At 55.3% G+C, this 21560-nt stretch overlaps 1 protein-coding gene across 9 annotated transcripts in view; it reads right to left on the reverse strand.

Annotated features, from left to right (window-relative positions):
* Positions 1-549: 549 nt before the first annotated feature.
* The window catches only part of KIFC3 (kinesin family member C3), a 57287-nt gene continuing 36276 nt past the window's right edge, over positions 550-21560 (reverse strand). For 7 of the 9 annotated variants that reach the window (XM_073226328.1, XM_037025330.2, XM_037025331.2 and 4 more), the window contains 16 exons: positions 12492-12557; positions 11799-11942; positions 11442-11681; positions 10742-10915; positions 10037-10184; positions 9823-9953; positions 8567-8678; positions 7091-7272; positions 6030-6134; positions 4248-4378; positions 3657-3780; positions 3350-3479; positions 3030-3259; positions 2540-2674; positions 2008-2116; positions 550-1226 (listed from right to left, as the gene is read on the reverse strand). In XM_073226328.1, the coding sequence (XP_073082429.1) occupies positions 1201-1226; positions 2008-2116; positions 2540-2674; positions 3030-3259; positions 3350-3479; positions 3657-3780; positions 4248-4378; positions 6030-6134; positions 7091-7272; positions 8567-8678; positions 9823-9953; positions 10037-10184; positions 10742-10915; positions 11442-11681; positions 11799-11942; positions 12492-12557 (2187 nt within the window). In that variant the 3' untranslated portion in view covers positions 550-1200. Of the gene's footprint in view, positions 1227-1414; positions 1442-2007; positions 2117-2539; positions 2675-3029; positions 3260-3349; positions 3480-3656; positions 3781-4247; positions 4379-6029; positions 6135-7090; positions 7273-8566; positions 8679-9822; positions 9954-10036; positions 10185-10741; positions 10916-11441; positions 11682-11798; positions 11943-12491; positions 12558-21560 lie in introns of all 9 variants that reach the window. The other 2 variants (XM_037025329.2, XM_073226329.1) reach the window with 2 other exon arrangements.

A 21560-nucleotide genomic window follows, 5' to 3' on the forward strand; every position in this document is an offset into this window, starting at 1 on the left:
CCCATCCCCTGATGAGGGCTCTGAACAGTGTTCACTCCCTGTAGGAGTCCCCTGTGCCGGCTGGTTCAGCTCCAGTTGGCGAGAGGGCCCCATGAGCCCCCATGTACGTTCCCCCAAGACTGGGACCAGGTGCAGGCCAACACAACCCCATGGTGGGGGCACTGCTGGTTGGGGGGTGGGCAGATGGGTCCTGTAGGCACTAGGAGGATGGAACTCACCTGCAGCAAGTTCACTTAAGAGGGGGCAAGGCCAGGGCAGAGAGGGCCACCCTGGCCTTGGCTTCCAGGCCTTTGACGGGCCTTGTTTCCCATCTGGACGGTGGAGGGGATAGCACTGTTGTATGGGGCAGTCAATCATGATAAGGGTGACCCGGGTGGGGTGGGGTGTCACCGGCCCTCCCAGTCATGGACATTCAGAATGTGATCCTGCTTGGAGGGCAGGTCGGGAGGGCTGTGGGTGACCGGCCAGCACTGAGAGCCGACAGCACATGCTCACCCCCAAGATCTGACCAGGGGCTCACAAGACCAAGACAGGTCTTTCAGACTACACTTGTGTAAAAGGTTTTTATTTTAATAAGTAAAAATGGCTAAGCTTCCAAAAGTTCTTAAATAGGATTTCAGAGGGAGGAAAGTGTCAAGAGGCCAGTGAGCAAGGAGAGAGCCTGGTGCCAGGCAGATGAGGGGGAGCAGCACAATCCCCACCCACTGGCCCCCTGCCAGTCATAAATACCTATGTACACCTAGGAACACTATGTACATGCCAGTGGGGGCTGGGGGTTTGGAGAGGGGGCAGGGTTGCCCCAGGGTGCCCACCAACCGCCCAGTTCCCACGGTTCCTGTGCCTTCAGGAGGCTCCTCAGTCCCCCAGACTGCAGAGGGGCCCCGTGGGCTGGAGAGGATTGGGTCAGTCCAGGGAAGAGGCCCACTCTCCCATGGACTGCACCCCTCCCCAGAGGGCCCACTGATGGCTGGGGCCTGCCAGGTGAAATGGGCCGTCTCTGCCCTTCAAGCCCATGCATTTGCATCCAGAGCCACAGCTGAGAGACACCATTTCCTTCTGAACATGTTTCTCCTCTCAGGAGAGATGGGGCAGAAGAGGAACCTCCACTCTGGCCTTGGGTCCAGGCTCCTGGCACTGCAGCAGACGCAGGCCAGCGAGGCTTCAGGGCCCAGCTCTGGTCTGGCAGGGTGGATGTGTCCGTCATACAGGCACCGGCCTCGACTTGCCTGCAGGAGGTGGGAGAGGGTTCTGTCAGCCTCCATCTGGGAGAGCAGGAAGGGGCCAGGCAGAAGCACACAGACAGCAGGCAGGACAGACTCAGCCCTGAGCAGCCAGCTTCCCGGCACAGCCCTGCAACCCAGGCAGCCAGGCAGGCAGGTGGGTGGCAGCTCTGGGCCTCTGGTCCCACACTCACCTGGAGACTGCAGCCCCAGCCGTCAGGCTGTAATCAAAGGGACAGACGTCTCATTGGTGAGCCTGTCTCGGGCCAGGAACCCCCAGGACCCTGATGCCCCTATACCTGTGGACTCAGCACTTGCCAGGCCCTTTTGAATGTGGGGCCAAGCTGGGGGTCTGGAGCCCTGGATTCCAGTCCTATGGCTGGCTCAGTCCTCTCCCGGCACATGCAGGGAGCCCTGCCCTTCCCTGCAATGGGAGCCAAGGCCCCGGACGGGGGTGTGCCAGTCCTGCTTCAGAGGGCAAGCCCTCTTCAGAGAGCCCCATCTTGGGCCCCCCGGCAGCAGCCCTGCTAGCCAGGAGAGCTGAGCCTCTCCTTACACTAACTACCCTGTCAAAGGGGCCTTCAATTTTCCATGTGTGAAGTGGACCCAGCGCTGTCTGCCCTATTTCCCAGGGCCACGGAAGGTTATGAAACAGGTTCTGGATGAGTTTTATAAACTTTAAAAATGGGAAAAAAGGAAAAGCCCATCCAGGTAAGTGCAGCCCAGTAGCTATGAACCCGTGGGGGAGGCTCACCCACCCACCCTTGGCTGCTCCCTAAAGGCTCACCCGAGGGCTGCAGCTTCCTCCGGATGGAGCCCGGGCGGCTAGCGGTCCCAGAGCCAGGGGCTGAATGTGCTCGTGCTGCAGGCTGCAGTGTCTGGCACACCGGCTCCCACTGTGGGTGGGAGTGAGCAGATGGGCTGGGCCGCACTGGCCCTGGCTGCCCCACTCCACCGCGCTCCCTCTGTTCCCCTCCCATGCCTCCTGAAACTGTTTCCTCACCTGCAAAACGGCACCTCAGCTACTGCAAGAATTAACTGAGGTAATACATGTAAAGAAGTAGACTAGCTACTGCTGAGCACCTGTGTGCCAGCCGGCAACCTGCCCACCGCCCAACCAGCTGATGGCCCCCACAGATACCTCTGAGGCCAGGAAGAAATATTTGGCTTAAAGAGGCTATTGGGTTTGGGTTCAAGTTCTGCCTCCACCCCCTTCTGGCATCTGTCCCTCCCCCACCACTCCAGACCCTCCTTCCTGTCCAAGACCCAGAAGTCTAACCCAGCGCTGGCCCCAGACAGGCCTGTGGCAGTCCCCATACCTCCAGATGCTCCTGGCTAGACCAGGACCCGAGCTCTGCCCTGCGGGACCCGGGGCCCAGCTCCACAGAGCGGACCCTCTCAGCAAACTTGAGGGAGTAGAGCGTCTCACTGGTGTTCTTCTCCACGGGGGACACCTGGGGGACATGAGCGCTCACTCCCCACCCAAGCCAGCCGGCCTCCCCTATGGCACTGAAGGAGTCACATGCTCACCAGGGGACCTCACAGCCAATGGGCTCTAGTTTTCCTGGAGCAGACAGGGAGTGAGGGCAGCCAGAGGGCACCCGAGGTGGCAAATGGAGGCACCTGGGGGGCACACAGGGCGGCCGTAGCCAGGTCTGCTGCAGGGCCAGACTGGAGCTGCTCAGGACAAGGGTCCCTTCCCCGACCAGCCTGGGGTATCTGGGCCACAGTGGCAGGGGTCCCCGGTCTTGGTGCTGACCAAGCCCCTACACACCAAGGGTCCCCTGCCTGGCCCACCGCGGCCCTCACCTGCACCACCATGAGGGTCTTGCTGTCCCCACTGAGCGAATCCTGCAGTAGGTAGGTGAGCTTGGAGTTGCGGAAGGGCACATGGCCCTGACGGGATCGCAGGGCAGCAATGACGTCTCCCAGGGCTGACAGGGACTTGTTGATGTGCTGTGCCTCCCGCAGGCGGCTGCCCTCAGCCCCCGACTTGCCCACTCGCTCTGAGCCAGCCAAGTCCACGAGGTTCAGCTTACCTGCAGGGGTGGGTGCTGGCAGGTCAGGGCCGCCCCTTGGGGCTGAGTGCTGGGGGTCCCTGGGCCAGGCTGCCTGTCGCCCTCACTCACCCGCGGTGCGGAGGCCTGTGCTGCAGTCCACACCGCGCACTGTCACAATGAGCAGGGCGTGTGAGCGGGAGCTGTGCTCGTTCAGGTTGGTGAACTCTGTCGTGCGGTTGGTGTGGCTGAACTCAAACACCTGGTGGGGTGCAGGGAAGGGAGAGGCACTGTGTTTGGAGTGGGGTCCTCAGAACCCCTGTGGGGGGGTGTCACCCTCTGCATTTTATGGAAGAGGGAACAGGCTGAAAAGGCAGGGGGACCTGGCCCCTTTTCCCCCAGAGCTAGCATTTCCCTGCCCCCTGCCCCCAGCCCCCACCTTGTTGATGTCGTCCACGCCCTGCACCTGGAACTCAGTCAGTCCGGGCACATACAACTGCCCACTGCCATCTGGGCACAGCCGGATCTCCAGCTTCTCTTGGGGCTCCTGCCCCAGCAGGTCCCTGTAGGGGCAGGCAGGACAGTCACTCCCTCTCCCTACTTCCACCCCTACTTGCACTGCACACTGTCTCCCCGTTGAAGTGTGCCCCCCAACCCATCACACCTGCAGGAAGCCTTCCTTGACCATCACCAGGCCCCTCTCTCCTCCAGCCCCTCCCCTCGGTCCACTGAAGAGCAGAGACTAAGTGCTCCCCAGACGAGCTGTGGCGGCACTACTCCTGCCCCTCATCTGTCACCACCTGGTGTGGCATGTAGGTAGGGTGAGGCTATCTCAAGGGAAAAAGGGGCACTGGGGCCTGGGAGTCCCGGGGGCCTCAGAGAGAGGCTGCTGCCCTCATGCACTGATGTGGGAGTAGCTACAGCCCCTGACTTCCTCCTTTAGGGAGAGGCCACCTCCCATCACACACGGCTCCACCAAGCCCTGAGGCCCAGCCGCCCAGGAGGCCTGTGCCCCGGGCCAGGCTCCCACCTGAGGACCTCATTGTAGATCTCAGCTGCACTGACTGTGATGGTGTACTTCCAGTCAGATGCCTTCTCCTGCACCTCGGAGAAGAGCAGCTGCAGGGCCCGCTGGTTGATGCCTGGGTTCTCAGGGGTCCCCTGGGGGAGGAAGCAAGGCCCCAGTGAGCCGAGCCTCTCCGCAACAAGGGGTGGACCAAGCCGATGCTCACCTGGTATCCGGCCCCATCCCCTCCGGCTGCCCTTCACACGCCAGCTTTCCTGCCCAAAGCGTTCACGTGGATGCTAGTTTGTCCCCTAGACACCTTTTACCAGCTGCAAACAACTTCAGCCCCTTGGGCCTCGGTTTCCCCACTTTTAGAGTGGCACTGCCCTGCCAGGACTGCCCTATGACTCAAGGCAGAGTGCCTGGTATGAGCCAGCACACAGGGGCAGCTGAGCACCAGATGCATACCTGGTCTGGTGGGCTACCTGGGTGGGGGCACCAGGAATGTATGTTTCCCTGCACTGCCTAGAGGGGGCTCAATGGCAGGGAGGTCCTGAGCTAGGTTCTGTGGGTGGTGGAAGGGAGGCACAGGCAGAGCTGGCAAGTGCCTTGGGGCAGGATGGGTTAGCGGGCCTTTCTAGAAGGAAATCTGAAGTCCTCACCTGGGCCATCACCTACCCTAGGATGGCACCATCCCCCCTTCCACTTGTGCCTCTCGGGCCTCCTTGCCGGGCCTTGTACCCTAGCATCCTCTGGCCTCGCGGCCTCGGCCCTGCTGTTTCCTCCGCCTAGAGTGCTCCTCCCCACATCCCACGACTGCCCTGTCATCTTCAGGTGTCTGTTCCACTGTCGCCTCCTCAGGGAGGTGGTGAAGAGGGCAGCTTCCTTTTCCCCTGAACGCCCGCTCCCTCCCTCACCGCTGGCTCCTCATACCTGGCTTAATTCTCCCTGGCACCTGACTGGACACTGCGAGCACTGCTGTCTCCCCCTGGTGGGGTGGCCCCCCAGAAGCAGGCATTCTGTGGTCACAGCCTGACGCACACAGGCCTAAGCAGGTATTGTTGGAGGAGAGATGCTCCTGAGGTTCACCCCAACTCTTAGGCACCCCAGGACAGAGCTGGGAGCCCATCCCCATCCCTTCAACCTTCCCATCTTGCTGGCCTGCCCCCCCTAACCAGTTTCTCAATTCCAGAACTGAGGAAACAGCAGGTCTAGACTGGGAAGGGTACCATCAGGGGCTGTCCAGCCCTCCCAGCCTGTCTGGACACAGAGTTGCCTGCCCTCTCTCCATACCCACAGAACCCCACGGCACCCTGTCAGGAGCAGGGAAGTGCTAATTAACAACCAAAGACACCCCCAAGGGCCCAGCTTTCTATTTGATATGCAGTGGAGACTCTTCCCTCTCTCTCAATGCCACCCCTTCCCACGGAGAGGGCATGGCCACAGGCAGGGAAATGAAGCCCTGCTAGGCACCCAGGAGCCAAGACCCACCCACCAAGATCCACCATCATTCGCTCTGGTTCCCCAGGAGCCCAACAAATGTGTGTGGGTAAAATGAAAGCCGGTTCTGAAAGACATCGCAGTGGTCTACCCTGGGACTTCAGGTGGGGATCCCTCTGCTGTCATCAGCATGCCTGCTCTCCCCGATATACACTGGACCATCACACATACACTTGAGCAAGGTCACCTTTTCTTCAGGCCCGGTGCCTCTGGGCTAACCTGTGGGCTCTACTCCTGTACCTTAAAATACCCCAGGACAGCAGCAGCAGCAAGGGGTAGTCCTCACTCCCTGAAGCAGGTACCCACCTCCATCGTGTAGGTCTTGCCGGCGCCCGTCTGGCCATAGGCAAAGATGCAGACATTGAAACCATCGATGCAGGAGGTGATCAGGGCCTGCACTTCCTGGAACACCTTGGGAGGGGACATGGGATGGAGAAGCGGGGCTGTTGGAGCCCCTGCGACCAGGGCCCACCACCAGCTCCAAATCCAGCCACCTCCCCCTGAGCGCTCTCCCCTTCAGCAATAACACAGCACACCTTACTGCAGAGAACCTGCTCCCAGTGGAGGAACTCATGACCAATAAGTCACTTAGATATCAGCGGGTAATCTGGCTGCCAAGACTGAAGCGAAGACAGGACAGCACTCACTGCTACCCAGTGAGGAAGGAGCTGCCCAGTCCTGGTGCTCTGGAGCCCCGCAGCCCCCAGCTTCTCTCACTCTAAAGGAGTGTTCAGCAAAATGAAGGCAGAGGCCAGGGCATGCCTGGCACCCCTCACGGCCGGTCTGCCTGCTAGCAGACAGGATGAGGACAAAGGTAAAGCCGGGCATGCGGGCAGGAGGTGCAGGCAAGAGGGGGCTGGCAAGATGGCCCATCCCCATCCCTTCAACCTTCCCATCTTGCTGGCCTGCCCCCACTAACCAGTTTGTCAATTCCAGAACACAGTGGATGCTGAGAATAAGCAGCTCTCACAGGCTGGGGGCAGGGGATGGAGCGGGTGAGGGGGTGGGGGTTGGGCAGCAGGGGGAAATCCTAGAAGCCCCATGGGATGGACCCAGGAGGTGCTCCTGGCTGGGGGAGCCCACCTCAGTGGTCCAGGGTGGGCAGGGCTGTCAGGGACCACAGCGGTTGTGTGTGGAAGGGGCTCTGGGGTGGGAGGGGCCACATGGGTATCATAGGCTGTGTATAGATTTCTCTTTCCCACCAGAGGCATCTAAGGCCCTCACTCTTGGCCTCCCATCCTTTTCTCTCCTCCTTACCCTCTGGAGCCTTCCCTTTCTGTCCACGTACCCCACCATCTCCCACTCGTGAGTCTCTGTCTCCACCTGTCCCCTGCTCTCTCTTCCTTTCCCCAGACTGCCATACTCACGTCCAGCTGTGAGGCCCTCGGGGAGAAGACCTTGTCCAGCTCAAAGGACACAGGCTTTCCTTTATGTAGCAGGTGAATGATGGAATCATCATCGGGATCGAAGGTCACAGCATTAGTTGCCTCAGGTCCTTCTCTGTCCTCTCTGGTGACTGGCCGGACCCGAGCGATCACCCGGATATTCCCTGGATTGTGTGTGGAAGGGTACACACTGGGTCAAGACCAGACTGTGTCCATACTAGTGTCCATTGGTGCCTGAGCATACTAGTGGCTCAGGAGCCCCCTGCCTTTTAAGTGAGGGTCTCCAGCACAAGGTGGCCTACAAAGCTGTTATCAGTCATTCACACTATAGTATGAATCCAGCTAGTACACTCTTCCTGAGTAAACCCAGTTGAGCACAAGAGCGTCACATTGGAGACAGGGAAGAAAGGTCAATTGTGGGGCTCAGGCTCTGCACCCAGTCCAGGTTGGATACAAAAAAAGACACTCTTTATATCTCTGGACTTCAGTTTCCTCATCTATGCAATGAGAGGCTTAGGTCCCAGTAAGCCAAGGGACTTGTTCTATCATTCTGAAAGAGCACCAGGAAGGCCAGGACAGGACCTGGGAATCAGATGAGCAAACAGGACCAGACAGCAGGTGAAGACTGGTGGCACACTGAATGGGTACAGGCAACAGGGTTGCCCCAGGGGTGTTTGGGGGTGCAACCTCTGATTGCACCATCCCTTTGCTTCAAGCCCTTTGATGGAATCCCAGTGCTCCTGGAGCAAAGAGAAAAAAAACCCACTACAGCCAGCATGGCCCTACCTTCGTCCTTCTAGTGGCTAGTAAATGGTCCACTCCAACCCACAGTCCATGTCTCAGCTCTAGCTTCACCTCCTCCAGGAAGCCCCCTACCCCCAACCCTCCTGACTGTCAGACACCAAGGGATTCCTCTGCAGCCCTGGTAACAGGCAGTATTGGGGGTCTCTGGGTGTCCAGTGATCACTGTGTGCTCTCCCAGCTGCAGTGAGCACAGTGAGGGCAGGGACAGCATCTGTAGGGCCCACAGCCATTTCTCAATGTATGCATTTCAGTGTCTGGAGCAGGGCCTGGCACAGAGCAGGGGCTCCCTAGACCTCTGTTCAGTGAACAGGTAGTCTCAAGCTTGACCAGGCCTAGGTTAGAACCAGGGGTCCAGCTACCACCCAGTGATTTAGTCCCCCACCCTGCAGCCACCTGGGCTCTGAGGGTAGCCTGCCAGGGCCACTGGGCCACAAGCTTAAGAGCTAGACAGATCCAAAGTAGGCCATTTAGCAGCCATGCAGTTTGGAGCAAGTCCCTGACATCTCGTGCCTCCATGTCCTTATCTACAAAGAGGGGATAACAGTAGCCCCCTACTGACAGTGCACAGCTCCAAGGAGTGGTGCTGGGGGGAAGGGCAGGATCTCTGCCAAGCCCGAGCAGGGGACCCCCTAGGCCAGGATCCCCCCTGTCCACCTTTCAGCCGCACGAGCTCGTTGTGGCACTTCTTGCGCAGCTGCAGCTCCCGGCGGTACTTGCGCAGCAGCTCCTGGTTGTTGCTGTTCACCTCCTCGATGGCCTGGCCGATCTGGTGGGGAACGTGCTGTCAGGGCCTGGCCCCACAGGCCTTGCTTACCCGACCACTTGCCCCCCGACAGCTGCTCAGTGCCTCCCCAACACCCCAGCCTGACTACTTCCATCACTGTCATACATCAGATTTTCCCAAAACCCCTCCGGGGAGGTATTGCTCCCAGGCCCATTTCACAGAGGAAGAAACAGCCCCAGAGAGTAACTCAAAAGTTGCCTGGCAAAAAAGCAAAAAGCCAGGACTCCACCCTCACTCCACAGCACTAGCCCCGGACTCCAACATGACTCAGAGGGACCCAAGGTCCAGCTCTACCCCTGTGTAAGTGGGGAGACCTGAGGCTACCAGCTCAATGCCTTTGAGCCTCAGTTTCACATCTGTAAAATGGTGATGATATCGTCTAATTCGTGGGTCTGTAGGACCTGGTAGGAAAAGACCTTCAAGTCACATTCAGAGCAGAAAGCAGCAAGATGGGACCACACAGGCAGGCGTCACCCTTTGCTGGTAAAAGGAAAGTGCCTATACATATACCTCCGTGTTCACAGGCTTCATCCCCCTTGAAGTGCCCTGGCAGAGTGCAGGCAGACAAACCGCCTTTGGGAGCATGGTGGGTGGCAGAGAGAGGCCTTTCCTTTTCATCTGACGCCCTTCTGCCAGGTTTGAACTTTCTACCATGTCCATGTATTATTGACATAATTTTTTAAAGTAGAAGAACTCATTTCTATGATCAAAACATATCATTCTTTCTACCCTGCAGAAATGTACAGATCCAAGGAGCCCATGGCTATAAAAGGCTTAGCATGTAGGAGGTACTTAAGAGACGTTGGCTATTCTCATACTGACAAGTACAGCTTGAAAAAAATCTAACCTAACAGACGTTAGCATGTTCCAGGTATAAGGTATACATCTTACATGAGATGTAACGTGTTTGGTTTAAAGAGTCATAAAGTGACAATACCCAAATACATGCCTTTGAAGAGTCTGCTTTTCACCCAGGATCTGAGGGAGGCAGTGTGTGTTGGCAGAGGGGAGCTCCTGTCTGGGGGGCTTTGTCTGCACTTTTGAGGAGAGCGCTGGAGGATGCTGCCTCTGCCCGGGAACCCAGGGCCTCTCCCAACCCTGCCCAGCACCGGCTGGCTGCACTCACCTCGGCCTTGACGCCCCGGAGGGCCTCCTGCAGCAACAGGGGGAAGCCGCGCACCTGCCGCTTGAGCCCGTTGTAGTCGTTGGTGAGGGTCCGTAGTGCTGGCTGCAGCGTCAGCAGGTTGGTCCGGACGCCTGTGGGGACACACTGGGTGTAAGGCAGACAGGGCGGGGGTCTGAGGTCAGGGGGCACGCCGGGGCCCGGCCAGCCTGCTCACCTGCCAGGTTCTCATGCACAGCCTTCATCTCCACCTGGGCTCTGGCAAAGGCCTCCTCGATGGCCCGGTTCTTGTCCTCCTCCAGGGACTGCATCTCCTCCAGCATCTGCCCGTGTGCCCGTTCCAGCTCTGCCTCGTACATGGCGATCTGGTGACCAGGGCCAGGAGCATAAGACGAGGGGCTCAGGAAGGAGTGCGGTGGATGCCAGAAAGAAGCCCTCACTCCATGCACACACGTGAGTGAACATAAACACACTCAGGAGAAGGGTAGGATGGCCCTCTCTCTCCAACAGGGCTGTGAGAGCCATGCAGCTATTTCCTGCATTAGCCCCAGCATCAACCTGGGTCCCAGCATGTAACAGGTGCATAAGCCACAGGCCTGGGAGAGCAGGGAAGGGCTTTTGTCATGACACTGACTAGAGCACCCTTCCAAGAGTGTGTATACTTGGCTCTGCACGAGGAGCCTCTGTGATTGTGCCCCTGCACACTGCTGTGAGGTGTGCTCTGTGCTCAGATCATTTTACAGACTAGGAAACAGACTTAGACACAACTTGCTCTTGGTCACATGGCCAGTGGGGAGGGGAGGGACAGGGACCCGGGTCTGTAGGAGCCCTGAGGGCTCACTGCTGCACTGTACGGAAGGCTTTCTGGCTTGGTGTGTAGGTCTCCCCCAACAGCCCCTTGCACCCTGTGTACCCTGAGCACCTGTGCCCTGAGCCTCGCAGTCAGCTGGTGCGAGCTCTGCAGCTGTTGCTCCATCTCCTTCAGCACCTGCCTCTGCATGGCCACCTGCTCCTGCAGGTGCTGGTTCCGGGCCTGGGAGTCACTGAGGGCCTGCTTGGTCTTAGACGACTCCACCTCCACGGTCTTGATGACATACTGCAAGGCGAGAGAGCAATGGGTGCATGGTGGTGCGTGAGAGACTTGACCTCACTCCTGGGGACCTGAGACGTGGCTGGTCTGAGCAGGGGACCCTCAGGGACATCCCACCAAGAGCTCCCCTCAAAAAAAACTAGGGGAGCAGGAGGTCCCGGCTTTGCAGAATTCTGCAGGGGCCTCCCAGAAGCTTTTCATCTTAATAAGCCCACCATGAGCCAGGCTGTGGCCCTGGCCTGAGCACAGAAATACAGGAAGGGTAAAGATGAGGGCAGAATCAAGCGCTGTATCGCACCCATGCATTGGGTGGATGCCTCCTATATGCCCGGCCCTGGACAGCAAGAAGGGGCAGGGACAAGACAGTGCAGCCCTGGATGAGTCCTTCAACCACTCACACCCACTTATTCACCAGGACCAGCCCGCCATTGGTCCGGCCTTGCCCTGGGCACCAGGGGCAGAGAGAGGCGAGGCACAGTCCACAGTCCAGGTTCACACGGGCACTGCACACAGCCGCCGAGCCTGAGCTCACCTTCACGGGCGGCGACTGGGCCCGCAGGCTGGCGATGGTCTCGTGGCTGTCCCGCAGGCGCCGGCTGAGCCGCTCCTCCTCCTGCGCCTTCTCGGCCAGGCAGTCCTTGAGGCGCAGCTCCACCTCGGCCAGCCGGTCGGTCTTCTGTTGCACCTCCAGGTTCAGCTCTGACAGCATGCCTTTGTTCTCCACCACCTCCAGCTGCAGCTGTGACAGCTTGTCCCGGAGCTGGGCGCTCTCCTGCAGACAGAGGTTGGGAGGGGGCAGGGGCAAGTGTGAAGCAGACAGACAGCGGGCAGGGGTCACTGTTAGGCCCTGCGCCCTCCAACAGCACGGTGGCCACGGCCAGCCGCTCACCTGGCTGTGCTCACAGCCCGCACAGGGGGCAGCTGGCTTGGTGCGCAGCTCCTGCAGCTCAGCCTCGCAGCGCCGCATCTCCTGCCTCAGCCGCTCATTCTCCACCATCAGCAGGTCCCAGTGCTTCTCCAAGTCGGTGCCCCCCTGCAGAAACCCAGGGCCCAGGGGGGGCATGTGGCAAGGGCACATCAGGGTGGGGGGCAGGAAGGAGGGGGGGAGTGAGAGAGAGAGCAAGGGCAGGATAGAGAAAGGAGGTGGGAGAAAGAGGAAAAAAGAATATGATAGGCGAGTGAGGGAGAGAGGGGAAAAGGAGCTCGAGAGAGACACTGTTAAACACAGAGAGAAAGCCCAGAGGAAGGTGAAGCGGGACGTGCTCCTGGACCACCCCCACCCCTTTCATTCTATTTTCCTCAGTGTGAAAGTAACAAGAAAGTCATATTTATACACAGAGTTCACACTTCTACTCTATGTCAGCAAAAGAGAAGGAACCTCCCTCCCCTTAGGGGTCACACGACCTCGGAAGGCCTAGTGAGTGGTGTTAAGTATTTGAGGGCATCTCTGCAGACTGGTCTGCTGGGCCAGGCTGCAGCCCTCACTTGAGCCGGTGCGAGGGCTCAGGAGAGATGGGCTCACACCCCTTGTCTGAAGCAGCCCCGTCCACCCCCCGCTTAGGGTGGCACTGTTGAGCCTCACCAGCTCTGATCGAAGACGGCTTGCTTCCTGGGCCTGGCTAATGAGCTTCTCCTTCAGGTTTTCCACCTGTCAGCACAAAGCCGGGGTCACCGAGAGCCTGTTCCTCACCTCCCGCCAACACCCAGGCCTGTTGCCTGACCCCTTGGCTCCAGCCCTCCCTGTGTTCAAGCATCAGGCCACACCTGGGCTCCAGGTAAGAGACACGGGCCCGGTCCTGGGAGTCTTCGGCACCCTCTCCTGCCACAGGGCCCAGCCAGCCTGGCTCTCAGGGAAGGCTGGGCAGCGAGCGCAGCAGAGGTGACCCCTGCCCCACCCTGATCCCATGCCAGGGGCAGCTCGCCTGGAGGCTCAGGAGGCTGACTCTGCTTGGCACAGGCCCCTGCCAAGGCCTGTGCCTACTCTGGTATTTGTAATTTCATATTCTTTTTTCTTAAAAGGGCTCCCAAACTGTATAAACTCCAGACACTATAAAACCTGGGTCTGTCCTTGCCAGCTCCCAGAATTCCCACTGTGAGCGAGTCTGCCTATGAGGACAGGTCTGGGACCTGCATGCGTCCCAGCTCCTGGCCTGCCTTCCTGGAGAGCGGTGGCAGGCGGAGGCTGTTAGGAAGAGAAGGGGTGCACACCCACTGGGAGGCCAAGGTGACCTGGCTCAGCCGGAGCCGGGGGTGGGGAGCCGCCATGACGCCAGCGCCAGGAGTGCAGATCCCAGGGCGACAACCCTTCCCTGGAGCTGTCCTCTAGCTGGCTGCCCTCCCCAGGGCCCAGACCCTGCCTCCGCGCCAGCCCACGTCCAGGAGCCTCTCCTCGGGAAATAGCCCAAATGCAGACAAAGACTTTGATGCCAGAACTCATCAGAGCATGTTTGGGGTTTTTCTTGCAGAACATTCTGTGGTGACCACCCCTCACCTTGGAAAAGGCAAAGTGAGAGTCAGACTCACTCTGCGGAGGCCGAGGAGGTGCAGTTCACACAAGCAGGCCACTAAGCATGAAAGTCTTAGGACTACACAAGTGACACAGTCCACTGTCCACAGCAGCCAGCCGGGTAAGGCAGGTGAGGGACAATGCAGGCCTGGATGCCCGCGGGCCCCCTGAAGGGGGCAGCCACAATCTGCTCTCTGCAGACTTCTGACCTTTGAAGAGTCGAAGGGACCAGACATTGGGATTTTTCTGGGTGTGTGTATAAAAACCCCCCACTTTATATGGCTGAGATGCCACCAGGAACTGCGGTCAGCAGGGGCTCAGAGCTCACTGTCTCCTAGGGCTGGAGAAGGTGGCTGAAGCGCAACAGGCTGGCCTCTGCTCCTCTGAGCAGGCTGGGGGAGGAAGTGGGCCAGGGACCAAGAGGGGTCAGCCGGGTGCAAACCACGTCCCCGACTTCTGCGAAGAGCCTGGCATGAGGAGGGTTCAGGTCCATCTTCCCTGGAGGGCAGTGAGAGCAGGTTGTATAGGCAGCCTTTCTTCCCTTAGTCATGACATTGGAAATAAGCTGAACACCCAGCATTTGGGGACGATGAGGTGATCATGGCATGTGCACACACAGAGTGTTGTGTGGCTGTTACTGTTATGTTTCTCCACTGTTTTAAATGACATGGGGAGAGGCTCCTCTTTATATAAAGTAAAAGAAAAATCTGAACACAAAATTGTGTGCAACACAGAGAAGCAGAGGTCTCTGGACTGTAGAACTTGACAAATTCTTTATACTTTTCAGGAATATTTAAGTCTCAAAGAATATGTAGTCCTCTTGACCTCTTCCTGCCCTTAAGTAGGTGGATCTACCTCTTTGGAAAGGTTGGGGTCCCCGTTCCCTCTCTCAGGAATCATTCCAGGAGGACCCACTTGCACTGAGCCAGAGTCCTGGACAGGCTGCTTCCTCTGGCCTCGCCTGTTCGCAGCACCACTGGCACTCAGATGCAGATGCAGTGAAAGTAGGGCTTTCCAGTGTTTACTTGAGGGTCAAGATGCCTGCCTGCTGCCTGCTGCCTGCTGCCTGCCTGCCATCTTTCTTCATCCCAGGCTCCTGTTCCCTTCTTACATTACAATTGGAATTCTGGGTGCTCCTGGACTCTGGAATCTGAGGGGCACCCCAAGAGAAGGTGCCAGCAAAATGGGGCAGGCTGGAGGGCATGGAACTGGGAAGTTGACAATGAGGCTAGAAAAGACACCTTTTGTCATGATCTCTCAGTCATTTCCTAGCTTGTCCCTGGCAGCAGTGGGATACAGCCCACCAACACGGCAGGGTGGTCAGCCAGGTGCAAACCACTCCGTGGCACGCAGTGACTGCGCCCTGGCAGGCCAGCTGCATTTGGGGCTGGGAGGTAAGAATGTGTGCTGCCCAGGAGTGGGACCCTTGCCCTCTACCCAGAGGGGTCTACCTGGGGAGGGTGTGGGGGGAAGGCACCAGTTTTCTCCTGGACTTGACGGGAGAGCCGGAGAGCCTCTCAGATTCAGTGGAAACATGGGCAAGGAGACTGAGACAGGTGGAGGCAACCAGAGAACCAGGCGCTGGGGACGGGCTCAAAGCAGTGAAAGTGGGCAGTGAGGAGGAGGTAAGGATGTGAGACCGGAGAACAGGGCCTTCCAGAGCGGAGTCCTGTGGGCGCCCACTTCGTGCTCCCACCCCAGCTCTGAGCCAGCAAGAGTGCTTGCGTGTGTGTGTGCAAAGGCCTCCTCGCTCCTCATGCTTCTCACAAGCCCCCGCCCTGCTGCAGGTGACCAGCACACAGTAGGCACTCAGCGATATAAAGTAACAGCAGAGGGGTGGCAGGCACACTCCCGAGTACGAAGAGCCAGGCCAAAGGCTGCTGTGAATGATGGGTCCCCTGGCACAGTGATGTCCTGACAGCACCATGGCAGTTCCAGGACTGAGCAAGGGAGCAGGCCCAGGCTCCTCATCAGCCAGAGAAACTGAGTCACAAACCTGGTGCAGAGGGGCCTCGGCGGGAGCAGAGAGCTGGGGCCTGTCTACAGACCTGACACAAACCCACATTTATATGTCTCAGAAGAAGGAGCCTCAGCAGAAGGTGGGGCTGCCCTATACCAGTCTGTTTTCTCACTGCTCTTATCAACAAAAACAACCTGCTGATTACTTCCCTACCTCCCATCAAGTCTGGCCCACCATCATCAGCTGTCTTCTGAGGAAAAGAAGGCTCTCCCCATGGTGAGACTAAGGTGGTGTTGAACTGGGAAGGCAAGAGGGCCTGGGATCCCAAAGGAATCTCTAGGAAACATGGCCCAGAGGCGAGAGGGACAGCCTGTTTCCAACACACTCCCCATCCCAGGACCCCCGCCTCCTGGCTACACGACCACTGACCAGGCCTGTCTGGTCCACCAGGCCCTGCCTCCATTGCCAAGTTTTCACATTTGAGTCCCTCCACTACAGAGGGACCATTGAGAACATGGACTCTCAGGATGGACTTCCCAGATTTCTAATACAGATGTCACCTTACCTGCCAGATAACCTTGGATAACCTTAGGCAAGTGTCAACTTCACCATGCCTTGCAGTGTTCTCATCTGTATAAGAGGCTGTGTCATGGAGGATGTCTTGACGATTGAGATGAAATGAGATAACATACGGAAAGTAATTGGGATAGGGCCCAGCCCATAATTAAGTTCTGTTATTAGAATGAAAGCCCATGGATGCAGGGATATTTGCCTGTTGTGTAGGTGCTGTTCTCTGAAGCCTAGAAAAGTCCCTGGCACATAGTAGGTGCTTCGTAGATATATATAGAAAGAATGCTGAATGCAGGAGGGACCAGGTGAAGCCAGGTTTGTGAGTGAGGCTGTCAGGCAGGGCATGGAGAGGAGGAGGGTGGAGGCAGGGGCACACTGAGCAAAGCTCACTTCCACCAAAGGCAGGAGATGCTACCAGGCCCTAGGCAGGGGGTGCCACGTGGGAATGTCTGCCCAGAGATGCCATATCTTCCAGTATTTTATTGGAATATAAAGAGGATATCCAGATTCCTATGTGAACTTAACTAAGACTTAAATGTTGGTAACACATTTGATCATGAACGAAGCAGGTCAATTAGAACTAATAAATAAATTCAGCAAAGTTGCAGGATACAAAATCAACACATAAAACTCAGTGGTGTTTCTATATACTAACAATGAACAACCCAAAAAGGAAATAAAGAGAACAATGCTATTTACAATAGCATCAGAAAGAAAAATACTTGGGAATAAACTTAACCAAGGAGGCAAAAGACTTGTACATTGAAAACTATAAAACATTGCTAGACGAAATTTAAAAAGACACTGAAAAATGGGATGACATCTTGCATTCACGGATTGGAGACTTAATATTGTTAAGATGTCAATATTACCCAAAGAGATCGAAGGATTCAGTGCTGTCCCTATGAAGATCCCAATGACATTTTTTGCAGAAACAGAAATATCCATCCAAAAATTCATTTGAAATCTTGAAGGACCCCAAATACCCAAAATAATACTGAAAAAGAAGAACAAAGTTGGAAGTGTCATAGTAATGAAAAGAGTGGTGCTGGCATAAAGACCAATGGAATCGACTATAGAGCCCAGTTCATTTTTGACAAGGGTACCAAGACCGTTCAATGAGGAAAGGACAGTCTTTTCAACAAATGGTGCTGGGAAATGGATATCCACAAGCCAAAGAATGAAGTTGAAGACCTTTAACTTACATTATAAGCAACAATAAAAAATTAATTCAAAATAGATCAGAGACCTATGTAAATGTAAAAGTTAAAACTATAAAACTCTTGGAAGAAAACTTACGGGAAAAGTTTCCCGACACTGGACTTGACAATGATTTCCTAGACGTGACACCAAAAGCCAAGATAACAAAAAACAGATAGGTTGGTCTTCATCAACATGAAAACTTCTGTGCATCAAAAGACACTATCAACAGGGTGAGAGGCAACCCATGGAATGGGAGAAACTGTCTGCAAATCATATATGTGACAAGGGGTTAATATTCAAAGTGTAGAAATAACTCTTATAACTCAACAACAAAACCCAAATAAATATGGGCAAAGGGCTTGAATACACATTTCTCTGAAGAAAATATACAAGTAGCCAATAACCAAATGAAAAGATGCTCAATATCACTAAGCATTAGGGACATGCAAATCAAAACCACAATCAGACATCACTTCATACCTATTAGGATGGCCATTATTTAAAAACAAAATCAGAAAATAACAAGTATTAGCAAGGATGTAGAGAAACTGGAACCTTTGTATGCTGATGGTGAGTAAAATGGTGTACCTGCTATGGAAAACAGTGTCCTAGATTCTTCAAAAGATTTAAAATAGAATTACCATATGGTCCAGCAATTCTTATGGGTATACACCCAAAGGAATTGGAAGGTCAGTCTCAAAGAGATATTTGTACACCCATGTTCATAGCAGCATTATATGCAACAGCCAAAAAGTGGAAGCAACCGAAGTGCCCACTGATGGATGAATGGGTCCGTCATACATCATATGGTATAATCATATGATGGACTATTATTCCACCTTAAAAAAGAAGGAAATCCTGCCATTTGCGGCAACATGGGTGAACCCGGAGGGCATTATGCTAAGTGAAATAAGCCAGCCACAAAAAGACAAACACTGTGATTCCATTTATATGAAATAACTTAGAATAGCTAAACTCATAAAGACAGGGCAGAATGGTGGTTGCCAGGGGTTGGGGGAGGGGGAAATGGGGGTTAGTGTTTAATGGGGGCAGAGTGTCAGTTTGCAAGATGAAGATTTCTAGAGATGGAATGTGATGAGGGTTACACAACAATGTGTGTGAATGTACTTAATACCACTAAACTGTACCCTTAAGAATGGTTAAGATGGTGAATTTTATGTTATGTGTATTCTAACATAATTTTTTAAATGGTTAAAAAAAATGGAAAAAAACAGGCTAAACAGGACATATTTGAGGGCCAGATCTAATCTGCCAGTCTGTGGCCTCTGAGCACAGTTTTTTTAAGGTTCTGTCTTGAGGTGCACGGGCAGTAGGGGTGCATGCAGTCTGGGCATGTGTAACACTGACAAGAGCATTGGGAGCATGGAGGCCACTGCTCCATGGACATACAAACGGAGAGGGGAGCACCAGGGCCCCAGGACTCCCAATACCAGGGAGGGTCATCGGGGCTAGCCACAACCTCCCTCAGTCAGCGGACCAAGAGCAGTGGCCTCTGTAACCTGGGTCAGCAGGGTGCCAAGGACTGAAGACCTTTGGCCTGAGAGCTCCCCCAAGGACAGTGAGCTCCTGGGAAACACAAACATCTCCATCTGACACTTCTTAATGGGGAGGCCGGAAAGGACTTCTGCAGCCCCTACAAGCCCAGGTTCCCAGCAGTTGGATCTACGGTCTGAGTGTCACCCGCAGAGCCCTCAGTCTTAACACTAGGCCACACTGCCTTTCAGGAAGTGCCGCATGGGAAAGCAGTCACGTTCAGAAAGTGAATCGGGACAAGGTTGGGACTAAGGTACCATGAGAATAAGGTGGTGTGTACCCCACGATGGGCTTTTCTTAGAGAAGCGACATTTAGAATATCAGGAAGGCTAATCTGTGTTGAGCCGTGGTGAGGCTGCAGAGCGTGCAGAAAGAGCCACCTCACTAGGCACTGCACTTTACAGTTTACCATCCACTTTTCTGTCCAGTCTCACAATTGATCTGCCCAGTAACCATGAAGGAACATTTAAAAGCCCCAGTTTAGAGACTGGCACATGAAGGCTCAAAGAAGTGACTTCCTATAGCTGCACAGTTAGCAAGCGGCACAGCCAAGACTGGAATCCTGCCCACGTGATCCCAAATCCAAAACTCTTCCCAGTAACAGTGGTGGTGGCGGCGGACAGTAACATCAGTAACAATCATCTCATCAGGTACTGGATCACGTCCATTTTACAGATGAGGAAACGGAGGTGCAGAGTGGTAATTAACTAGCCCACGGTCACACAGCTGATGAGTGATACCAAAGTCAGAATCTGGACCTGGCTGCAGGCCCACGTGCTTGGCCGCAGCTTCATAGAGTGGGACCCTCTGCAGAGTAGCTCAGGGACCTGGAGCTTTCAGGGGCTCCTCCTGAGAAATTTTCAGGGAAGAGCCGGCAGTCAGAAAGTTTAAGGGTAAAAGGTGAGCAAAGACCAGGAACCATTCTGAAGTCTTGAAACTGCACCTTCAACTTCCCCTCTAAAAAGTAGGTAGATTTTGCTAATTAAAGGAAAAAATGTTTTTAAAAAATTCTGTTTCAAGTCACACAAGGCCACATAGTTATGATTTCATTTATATGAAATGCTCAGAAAAGGCAAATCCATATAAACAGGAAGCAGATTGGTGGTTGCCTGGGGCTGTGGGGAAGGGGAGGGAAGAGGCTGTTTTAGTGATGAAAGTGTTCTGAGATTAGGTGGTGGTGATGGGGGTGTCTCGATCCTGATATATTTAAAACGATTAAACTATACGCCTTGAAGGGGTGAATTTTATGGTATGTGAATTACATATCAGTAAAGCTCTTTTAAAAAAAACTTTTTTCAAAAATGAAGTGCCTGGACAGTCTAAACTGGGGAAGGTCAGGGAAGGAGGGGCTGCTGATGAGCTCTCGCCATGGGCCAGCCTGTGTCCTGTGGGATGGGTCCTGGTCTGGGCACACAGGGCCATACCTCGTGCCAGGCCTTGGTGCTGCCCTTATGCTCATGCTGCTCCTCCTGTCTCAGACCCTTTGCATTGACCATTCCCGCATTTCAAAAGGTGCTTCCTCTGCTCTGTGCCAGACTGCAACTCCACGCCACTCTCTTGGGGAGGCTGTCCCTGACAGGTCCTGACCTCCCTGTCAAAGGTCCCGGTATCAGCCCTCAGGCCCTGAGTCCACGCCCACCTACAGAGCCCTTCTTACTCTTCCAACTTTACATGGTAGCTTGTAACAAATGTCTGTCATGCCCTAGACTGCAGCCTCCACAGGCCAGGGTGCACCCAGCCACCTGGGCATCCCTAGGGGTCAGCTTGGTTCCCATTACATACCAGGCACCACAGCAAACATAGGAAGGAGGAAAGAAGGTGGGCCCCATAGGAGGCAATGGTGATATGAAGCCGGTGTGTCACACCCTGCCTTCAGGAGCCCCTGTTGGTGGGGCAGACCAGTCCAGACCAGCAAACAGTGGGGCCGACGTATAAGAGGGAGCCACAGGGCACTGGGCATGCCCCAAGCCTGCCTACATAACTCAGCAAGGGTCTGGGCTCAAGACAGACAGTTCTTAAGAGGAGGACACACTCATAAACTGAGAAAGGTGCTACATTTAACATGTGCATAAAAACAATCTGCTGCCCCTGGAACTAAGAACAAGGCGGAGCATTCAGTGATGTTCCTTCAGGCAGAAGGTCTATGTGCTGGGCAATCACAGAGAAAGAGTTTGGTACTACCCGAAGGCAGGCTTTCAACAGGGTGCCCTGAGCCCTGAACTCAGGGCAGGAGCCAATGCGGGGATGATATGGAAGACGGGACCTTAGGCAAGTCAGGGGAAGTCAGAGGCAGGCATGAGACAGACACTGACAATGGTGCAGTGAGCCAGACCCCAGGAAAGGGGCCTCAGGGCCCACAGGAGCTGGCAAAGAAGATGGGAGCAGCAGAGGAGGGCCAGTGGTCAGCCCCTCAGGGCATGTGGCTCAGTGTCCAAAAGTCCTCCTGGCCAGCCAATGAAGGAGAGAGACCGCTTACCAACATAAACCTTCAGCCTGCCCTGGCTTCCGGAAATTTGAAAGCACCCTTGTCCCAATGCCCTGGCATCAGCCTCTCCTCTCCAGTTTTCTGTGGGGTGATCTGTGCAGTAGGTCTGTCCACTTGAACTGTCCAGTCCAGGGTACCAAGGGAGAGGGGGATGACTCAGTGCAGGAAACAGCCCTGTGCCTTCCTGCTCCACTCAAACGTACACATACAGCCCATCACTTCTGGAAAGCGAGGTCTTGGCCCCTGGTAGCCATGAGGAATGGGACATAAGGACATAAGGATAACCAGGATGCGAGATCAGCCCTCTGATTCTTACCACCTTGCCCTCTCATGCATTTCTGAGCCAGGAGAAGAGACCCCACCTGTCTGTCAT

Source organism: Manis javanica, chromosome 17 (genome assembly GCF_040802235.1).
Source record: "Manis javanica isolate MJ-LG chromosome 17, MJ_LKY, whole genome shotgun sequence".
NCBI classification, from domain to species: domain Eukaryota; kingdom Metazoa; phylum Chordata; class Mammalia; order Pholidota; family Manidae; genus Manis; species Manis javanica.